Source organism: Tachysurus vachellii, chromosome 26 (assembly GCF_030014155.1).
Source record: "Tachysurus vachellii isolate PV-2020 chromosome 26, HZAU_Pvac_v1, whole genome shotgun sequence".
NCBI classification, from domain to species: domain Eukaryota; kingdom Metazoa; phylum Chordata; class Actinopteri; order Siluriformes; family Bagridae; genus Tachysurus; species Tachysurus vachellii.
Genome location: NC_083485.1, coordinates 82,501 through 92,500, shown reverse-complemented (window position 1 = coordinate 92,500; position 10,000 = coordinate 82,501). Strand labels below are relative to the sequence as shown.

The 10,000-nt window shown below is 43.0% G+C and overlaps 2 protein-coding genes across 5 annotated transcripts in view; both read right to left on the bottom strand.

Annotated features, from left to right (window-relative positions):
• Positions 1–1,780, bottom strand: part of fam76b (family with sequence similarity 76 member B) — a 13,594-nt gene extending 11,814 nt beyond the window's left edge. The window contains exons 1-3 of one of the 2 annotated variants that reach the window (XM_060862397.1): positions 1,396–1,404; positions 1,076–1,166; positions 234–298 (exon numbers count right to left, since the gene is read on the bottom strand). In XM_060862397.1, the coding sequence (XP_060718380.1) occupies positions 234–298; positions 1,076–1,162 (152 nt within the window). In that variant the 5' untranslated portion in view covers positions 1,163–1,166; positions 1,396–1,404. Of the gene's footprint in view, positions 1–233; positions 299–1,075 lie in introns of both variants that reach the window. The other variant, XM_060862398.1, reaches the window with a different exon arrangement.
• Positions 1,781–4,945: 3,165 nt separating this feature from the next.
• The window catches only part of mtmr2 (myotubularin related protein 2), a 10,613-nt gene continuing 5,558 nt past the window's right edge, over positions 4,946–10,000 (bottom strand). For all 3 annotated transcript variants that reach the window (XM_060862394.1, XM_060862393.1, XM_060862395.1), the window contains 5 exons: positions 6,721–6,927; positions 6,401–6,493; positions 6,201–6,314; positions 5,777–5,953; positions 4,946–5,671 (listed from right to left, as the gene is read on the bottom strand). In XM_060862394.1, the coding sequence (XP_060718377.1) occupies positions 5,507–5,671; positions 5,777–5,953; positions 6,201–6,314; positions 6,401–6,493; positions 6,721–6,927 (756 nt within the window). In that variant the 3' untranslated portion in view covers positions 4,946–5,506. The remainder of the gene's footprint in view (positions 5,672–5,776; positions 5,954–6,200; positions 6,315–6,400; positions 6,494–6,720; positions 6,928–10,000) is intronic.

The following is a 10,000-nucleotide window of genomic DNA, read 5'->3' as shown; positions in this document are numbered from 1 at the left end:
CAAACTCAGTATGTAGTTTATAACCTGGTTTTAAAGACACAGACGTTAACCCATTACTGTGTGGTTACAGAAGTCAGTGTGGTGACCCCACATTATCATCAACACACTGGAACTACATCAGTGTCCATAGAACAAAAACCACACACTCTGATAAAGAACAAGTAAACAGTTCAGAGGGTCCACAGTGTCTATGAGTGTGAAACCAGTGCTGCATCACCGTATGTGTGTGTTACCTCTCCTGTTGGAACTCGGTTCTACAGTAGGTGCACTTCACTATGGGATGGGCGATCCGACACTCCTGTACACGTAATGAAGCGTTAGAGTTAAGGAGTACACACACACACACACACACAGAGAAACCTCATTAACACCTGACATTAACACGCGTCCTGGGTGAACTGATCAGCAGTGTAGAACTGAGCAATAAATCTTATGGCATAATGAAGGCGTCTGTAGTGAACGGCTGTGATCAGATTTCATGTGTCATTTCTGGTGGACCATCGAGTTTATTACATCGGTCTTCCTGCGTGTTTGTTTTCAGGCAGAAACATCCTGTGAATTCTCTCTCATGTCTGTCCAGACATTTGGTCTCCTAATGTTTCTTAAACAAATGACGTTTTTATTGCTGCTGTTTCAGCCACAGACCCTGTAGAATGCTACAGGTGTGCGCTACACCTGTGGAAAATAACCGTAGCTTGGGCGTTCACTGATGAACAGTAGCAAGGGTTCAGTAGAAATGTCCAGGTGCTCTTTCATCTGTGTCCATGATGCTGCTGATGTGACGTGGCCACCCAAAGCCCACACTGGACCTGTTTACACCTGCACTTACCCCGGTCCTCTCACCCCGGTCCTCTCACCCCGGTCCTCTCACCCCGGTCCTCTTACCCCGGTCCTCTTACCCCGGTCCTCTTACCCCGGTCCTCTTACCCCGGTCCTCTTACCCCGGTCCATTTACAGTAGTTCTCTTATGGCGGTCATTTTACGATCTCATCATCCAGGACACAAGTTAATGCCAAGTGTGACACACACAGGACCACACACTTAAAGACAGACACACACACTCTGAAACACACACCTTGCAGAGCTGCTGTCCCTGAGAGAGTTCCTCGAACGGGTAGCGCTGGTTACACTTAGTGCAGGCGTATAAGGCCGAGCTCGCCATCACCACCGCCCCACACACACACACACACACACACACACACACACACACACACACACACACACACACACACACACACACACTACAGTCCTCACTTTCACTTATACACACACTAAGCTAGCCTGTTAGCCTGCTCGCCTATTAGCTTGTTAGCGTGCTAGCCTTTTAGCTTGTTAGCGTGCTAGCCTGTTAGCTCAGTTCACACTGAAATGACTGTACTGAAGTCCCGCTCCCACGCCACACACACACACGCCACACACACACACGCTCTGTGACACTTTTACACCGAGTGTAAAAACATATCATTTGTGAGTCCGAGCTTTAAATCCTCTCCCTTTTTGTGTATCTGAGGCTCCTCACGAACCGGATACGAACTGCCACCACAAAGGAAAACCAAAGCAGCCAATGAGCAGCGCCCGCTGGGGGCGGGATCAGCCAATAACAGCCGAGCGCTAGATTATCGAATGAGCCAATAAGGAGGAGATATGTGGGCGGGTCTTGGAGTTTTGAATCGTAACACCCAATCCGAGCGCTCGATGCGGCACGCAGTTTAAAGGGATACGTAGTCTATAATGACGTAACTGTAATGGATGCGTAAGTGACCACGTGGTCGCGTTAAAACCCGGAAGCGGCCATGTAGTTTCACAGCAAGGGGGAAAATTGTGTTTTTGTTTATATATGAAGTTATTCTAGAGACAGAGAGAGAGGGGAGAGAGAGGTGGGGAGAGAGAGGGAGACAGACAGAGAGAGAGAGAGAGAGAGTGAGGGAGACAGAGAGAGAGAGAGAGACAGAGGGAGACAGACAGAGAGAGAGTGAGGGAGACAGAGGGAGACAGAGAGGGAGAGAGAGTGAGGGAGACAGAGGGAGACAGAGAGAGAGGGAGACAGACAGAATGGGGGGGAGAGGGAGACAGAGAGAGAGGGAGAAAGAGGGAGACAGACAGAGAGAGAGAGAGAGAGAGAGAGAGGGAGAGAGAGGTGGGGAGAGAGAGGGAGACAGACAGAGAGAGAGAGAGAGAGAGAGAGAGGGGAGAGAGAGGTGGGGAGAGAGAGGGAGACAGACAGAGAGAGAGAGAGAGAGAGAGAGAGGGAGAGAGAGGTGGGGAGAGAGAGGGAGACAGACAGAGAGAGAGAGAGAGAGAGAGAGGGAGACAGACAGAGAGAGAGAGAGAGAGAGGGAGACAGAGAGAGAGAGAGAGACAGAGGGAGACAGAGAGAGAGAGAGAGACAGAGGGAGACAGACAGAGAGAGAGAGAGAGAGAGTGAGGGAGACAGAGAGAGAGGGAGACAGACAGAGAGAGAGAGAGAGTGAGGGAGACAGAGGGAGACAGAGAGAGAGAGGGAGAGAGAGAGTGAGGGAGACAGAGGGAGACAGAGAGAGAGAGGGAGAGAGAGAGTGAGGGAGACAGACAGAATGGGGGGGAGAGGGAGACAGAGAGAGGGAGAGAGAGAGAGAGAGTGAGGGAGACAGAGAGAGAGAGGGAGAGAGAGGTGGGGAGAGAGAGTGAGGGAGACAGAGAGAGAGAGGGAGACAGACAGAGAGAGAGAGAGAGAGAGAGTGAGGGAGACAGAGGGAGACAGAGAGGGAGAGAGAGTGAGGGAGACAGAGAGAGAGGGAGACAGACAGAATGGGGGGGAGAGGGAGACAGAGAGAGGGAGAGAGAGAGGGAGAAAGAGGGAGACAGACAGAGAGAGAGAGAGAGAGAGAGAGAGAGTGAGGGAGACAGAGAGAGAGGTGGGGAGAGAGAGGGAGACAGACAGAGAGAGAGAGAGAGAGAGAGAGGGAGACAGAGAGAGAGAGGGAGACAGAGGGAGACAGACAGAGAGAGAGAGAGAGTGAGGGAGACAGAGGGAGACAGAGAGAGAGAGGGAGAGAGAGAGTGAGGGAGACAGAGGGAGACAGAGAGAGAGGGAGACAGACAGAATGGGGGGGAGAGGGAGACAGAGAGGGAGAGAGAGAGAGAGGGAGACAGACAGAGAGAGAGAGTGTGAGGGAGACAGAGAGAGAGAGGGAGACAGACAGAATGGGGGGGGAGAGGGAGAGAGAAAGAGGGAGACAGACAGAGAGAGGGGAGAGAGAAAATGATCTAACTTATTGGACTAAAACAACACAAAACAGAGTGAACTGCAATGTTATTTGGCGCTAAACAGAGAATAAACAACAGTAGAAGAAAAGCTATTCATAATAATCTAAACTAAACAAATGTGTTTATATCCTGGACTTAAACACTGACACTGTGTCTGAGTCACAAACACTAATTAGAAGTCTGTTCCATAACTGTGAGCCTCTGTGAGGAAAAGTTCTGCCCCCTGCTGGAGACTTAAGTCAAGTCAAGAAGCTTTTTATTGTCATTACACCATATATAGCTGTTACAGTACACAGTGACATGAGATGTTTCTCCAGGATCAGGGTGTTACATTAAACAAAGACAGAGCTAAGGACTTAAGTCCTAGCCACATAAAGTGCATTTGTGCAACCTGATGTACACAGACAAGACAGCGCAGGACAAAAAATGACAAGACAATACACAAAAGACAATAAACAGAAACAGCAGCGACCAGTAAAAATACTGTATGTTCATTACAGTTCATGTTCATTACAGTTCATGTACTTCAGATACCAACAAATAGCCTGCACCTTTTGATCGAATTAGATTCTGTGGCATGAGACCATTAAGTACTTTATAGGTTAATAATAGTGTTTTATAATCAATGTGAAACTTGACTGGAAGCCAATACAATGAGGATAAGATAGAGGTGATATGTTCATATCTTCTGGTTCTAGTTAGGACTCTAGTTGCTGTGTTCTGGACTAACTGGAGCTTGTTTATGCTCCTACTGGAACATCCAGACAGTAAAGCATTACAATAATCCAACCTAGAGGTAACAAATGCATGAACTAGTGTTTCTGCATCATGTAATGACATCATATTTCTGATCTTAGTAATATTTCTGAGGTGAAAGAAGACTAACATTGTGGTGTTATGTGAGCTTCAAATGAGAGACCGGTATCAATAATCACACCGAGGTCTTTTACTGCTGCACATGATGTAATAGAAAGACCATCCAGAGTTACTCTGTAATCAGAAAGATTACTTCTGTCTGTCTGTGTCAGTCAGTGCTGATTAAACTCTGATCTCTGATGTTTTGGGACCGTATGAGAAAGCTGCACATGGGAAGCTCTCTGATGTTCCAACATGACAATGATCTAAAGCACAAGTCAAGGTTGACCCTCCAATGGATGCAGAAGTTAAAGGTGAAGGTTTTGGAGGTCATCACAGTCTGCTGATCTCAATATCATCCAGACACTTTAGTGAGATCTCAAACATGCAGTTTGTGCAGGACAACCAACAAATTTACAGAAACTGGAGGCATTTTGCCAAGAAGAATGAGCAGCTCTACCACCTGAGAGAATTACGGAGCTCATACACAATTATTACAAAAGACTGCATGACATCATTGATGTTAAAAGGACAACACACCATATAAGAACTAAATATATACAAATCTTTGAACTGGGATTATTTTCTTATTTGTTATGTTTTGTCTGATGGTTGTGACGTTCTTACATATTAACTTCTATAAGAAAAAAATTGTTTTACCTTCTCACTCATCTTTAAAAAAATGATTCACATCTTGCAAATTCTCCAAAGGAATGCAAACTTTTAAGCACAACTGTATATGGGGGAAAAGCAGTGGGCCTAAAACAGAACCTTGTGGAACACCTAACATAATTTTAGTGTGTTTAGAGAAGTCATCCTTAACAAACACAAAACAAGCTTATAATCAGATTATAATCATTTATTTAGGTTACAGGGAGGAGTAACAGCAGCAGTAATATTAGCATTTATATAGATAAAAATAGAAGTCAAGCTAGAAAGATGTTACTTGTTTAAAATTCACACAGCCCTTTGGATCACAGCTGTTATTTATTACAGAGAAGCCAAGGGATTAAGACAGAACCATGCTATAATAATAATAATAATATGGTAATATATGGTAATTAGGCTCGAGTTGTGCCTTCTGAATGGCTCTGGCTCTAGTGTGATGTGACCACACTCTAACATTCTCACTTTACGCTTAGCATACACTATTCACATTAATATGCAAATATAACACTAATGGAGAAGACCAGATATGGTCATGTGACTGGGCAGGTTTATATAAATATGACTACATCATACAGTACTGATCAATAAGTAGTGTTAAGGCATTATGTGTTAAAGTTCAGCAAGCTAACGTTACATTAGCATTGTATATTAGTGTGTTTAGTTTAGACTGATCAGAGAGACAGGATAAGAGAGAAAGAGACAGAAACTCAGAGAGGCAGACAAATAAAATAGTCAATCATATAAAGGACTGTATAGTGGGAGTGGGGGGAGTGGGGGGAGTGGGTGACCCCGCCTTCTCAGGAGATCCTCGACTGGCTACTTCATGCTGAAGTTCCTCCACTCGTTTCTGAAGCTCCGCTCTTTTAGCAAGCAGCTCTTTATAGCGCTGATGCAATGGCTCCTGCACACACACACACACACACACACACACACACACACACAGGTTTGTAAATACTTTATATTACTAAAGCACTGTGAAACTGACTTAATGTGTGTGTGTGTGTACTTGTGGTCTGAGGCGGGGGTTCCAGCGAATGTAGTAGGAGGTCCATAGCTGTAGGTGTCGGATGGAGACGGAGGGAAATAGCACGTGTGTGTCGTAGTGAACATACATAGGATTCACAAACTCCTCCCACTGACTGTTAATAAATGACCAAAGCGAGACAGTGCGCTTCTGTGCCTCCTACACACACACACACACACACACACACACACACACACACTTAATCTCAGGCTGTGCTCCAAACTCTCCTCCTTCCAGTGCACTACATTAGGACCACACCATCATCAGTCCACTGTGGCTGTGTTATAAACCACCACACACACAACACAGAATGCAGTAGAGAACAAGTTGGGGACAAGTGATGATGATGTTTAAGTGCACTATGTAGTAAATAAGGACACACACTCATGCACAAACACACACTCACCTCAGTGAGTTTCTGCTGTTCTGAGTTAAACAGAAACGTTCCAAAAAGACAGCTGTAAAGATGATCCAGTAACGTCAACAGGAAGTACTCATTAAACTCAAATGCTGCAGGGAACTATACACACACACACACACACACACACACCTGAGTAGGTGGAGTTTCAGGGATGTTATGGTAACAATGGTGCTATAGTAACTGACCTGCTGTGCCATCTGCCACACACAGTCAATGAACTGCAGGAAGATGGGGGAGCGATCAGCATCAGTATGGTTCTGATCACCATGACCCACCCTCTGTAACACACACACACACACACACACACACACACACACACACACAGAGCAAACTTTGTGTAAATGCTAGCAGGTAACTCTTCCTTACACACTCACTCTGTACTTCTCCATCTGTTTGTAGTAGATAGAGAAGCTCCTCACCTCCATTACCCACATAAGTAAAATTTAATTGAATGGAGTGTATGTGACGGTATGTGTAAGATGTGTGTGTGTGTGTGTGTGTGTACCTGCTGGAAGCGGTGTCCGTAACTGACCCACTCCTTCTCAATGAGGTTCTGAAATCCACGGATGGTCCTGTAGTGTGAGTCGAGCATCAGCATGCAGAGAGAGGACAGTTGAGCTGTTCTGTCCCACCCATCACTACAGTGGATCACCACCGACGTCTTACTGCATTCCACCTTCTCCGCTATCCTCACTGCACCTGCTAATATCATCTACACACACACATTTCTGTTGTTTTGACTGTATGTACCTGTGCTAGGAGCTCAATAATCTCCCTTTACTCCTGCACACACATCCTTGTAAACATACACTGCAGTGCCAAAAGTTTTGTGCCTTTATATGAACATAAACTTTAATGATATCCCATTCTTAATCCATAGGGTTTAATATGGGGTTAAACCCTTTGTAGCTTCAGATCTTCTGAGAAGGTTTAAGGCTTTCCACAAGGTTTAGAATTGTGTTTATTGGAATCTTTGACCATTCCTCTAGAGACACATTTGTGAGGTCAGGCACTGATGTAGGACGAGAAGGTCTGGCTCACAGCCTACACTCATTCATCACAAAGGTGGTCTATTGGGTTGAGGTCAGGACTCAGTCAAGTTCGTCCACATCAATCACACTCAGCATGTGGAGTCATGTTGGAACAGGAAAGGGACAGGAAAGGGACAGGAAAAGGACAGGAAAGGGACAGGAAAAGGACAGGAAAGGGACAGGAAAAGGACAGGAAAGGGACAGGAAAGGGACATGAAAGGGACAGGAAAAGGACAGGAAAAGGACAGAAAAAGGACAGGAAAGGGACAGGAAAAGGACAGGAAAGGGACAGGAAAAGGACAGGGACAGGGACAGGAAAAGGACAGGAAAAGGGACAGGAAAAGGACAGGAAAGGGACAGGAAAGGGACAGGAAAGGGACAGGAAAAGGACAGGAAAGGGACAGGAAAGGGACAGGAAAAGGACAGGAAAGGGACAGGAAAGGGACAGGAAAAGGACAGGAAAAGGACAGGAAAGGGACAGGAAAAGGACAGGAAAGGGACAGGAAAAGGACAGAAAAAGGACAGGAAAAGGACAGGAAAGGGACAGGAAAGGGACATCCCCAATGTTCTCCAAAAGATGGGAGCATGAAATTGTCCAAAATGTCTTGGTCTTCAAGCCAAGCCCCTTCTATGCACACTAGACAGCTCTATTTTGTGTACTTGTCTTGTAGTGTTTTGTGCTGTCTGTATGCTCTGTCTTTTGTCTTGTATTGTTGCACACGTTGAGCTTTATGTGGCTAGGACTTATGTGATTCCTCCATCCAGAGAAGTCCAGTGGTGGTGTTTACACTAACCCTAACCCTAACCCTAGGTGGTGTTTACACCACCACATTCGATGGGTTACATTGCACTTTCCATTCCATGAAGCTCTCTACACAATGTTCCTGAGCTAATCTGAAGGCCACATAATGTTTGGAGGTCAGTATCTACTGACTCCTATGTAGGAGCATAAACAAGCTCCAGTTAGTCTTAACTAGAACCAGAAGATATGACCACATCACCCCGATCTTATCCTCACTGTATTGGTTCTCAGTCAAGTTTCACATTGATTATAAAACACTATTAATAACCTATAAAGCACTTAATGGTCTCACACCACAGAACCTGAGAGATCTTTAGGTTTTTTATGATGTCACACCTACTTCGATCAAAAGGTGCAGGATATTTTTTGGTACCTCAAGTACTACAGTCTCCAGCAGGGGGCAGAGCTTCTCACAGAGACCCACAGTTATGGAACAGACTTAAACTTAGTGTTTGTGACTCAGACACAGTGTCAGTGTTTAAGTCCAGGATAAAAACACATTTGTTTAGTTTAGATTATTATGAATAGTTTGTTCTGGTCTTTATCATCAAAATACAGGAATAAATTAGTGTTGTGGTGAACTGAGAGTTAGTGCTAACTCATTAGAACACATCCAAATGACGATGAGGTTCTGGTTCCTCTCAAGGTTTCTTCCTCATATCATCTCAGGGAGATTTAACTTGCCGCCGTCGTCTCCAGCTTGCTCATTAGGGATAGGGACAAATATCTAGTATTATAAATTTATTTTAAACTTTAACTGTATATATTCATTTATTTATGTTTATTCCTATTTGTATTCTTCTTCTTCTTCTATATTTATTTCTGTTTTTTTCTCTTCTGTTTCTATACTTCTGTAAAGACAAAGTGAACTGTTAAAAGCGCTATACACTGACTCTGTGACGTTGTTTGTTATAATACCACTAAACAGTTATAATACCACTAACAGTTATAATACCACTAACAGTTATAATACCACTAAACAGTTATAATACCACTAACCAGTTATAATACCACTAACAGTTATCATACCACTAACAGTTATAATACCACTAACAGTTATAATACCACTAACAGTTATAATACCACTAAACAGTTATAATACCACTAACAGTTATAATACCACTAACAGTTATAATACCACTAAACAGTTATAATACCACTAACAGTTATAATACCACTAACAGTTATAATACCACTAACAGTTATAATACCACTAACAGTTATAATACCACTAACCAGTTATAATACCACTAACAGTTATCATACCACTAACAGTTATAATACCACTAAACAGTTATAATACCACTAACAGTTATAATACCACTAACAGTTATAATACCACTAAACAGTTATAATACCACTAACAGTTATAATACCACTAACAGTTATAATACCACTAACAGTTATAATACCACTAAACAGTTATAATACCACTAAACAGTTATAATACCACTAACCAGTTATAATACCACTAACCAGTTATAATACCACTAACAGTTATCATACCACTAACAGTTATAATACCACTAACAGTTATAATACCACTAACAGTTATAATACCACTAAACAGTTATAATACCACTAAACAGTTATAATACCACTAACAGTTATAATACCACTAACAGTTATAATACCACTAACAGTTATAATACCACTAAACAGTTATAATACCACTAACAGTTATAATACCACTAAACAGTTATAATACCACTAACAGTTATAATACCACTAAACAGTTATAATACCACTAACAGTTATAATACCACTAACAGTTATAATACCACTAAACAGTTATAATACCACTAACAGTTATAATACCACTAACAGTTATAATACCACTAACAGTTATAATACCACTAAACAGTTATAATACCACTAACAGTTATAATACCACTAAACAGTTATAATACCACTAAACAGTTATAATACCACTAACAGTTATAATACCACTA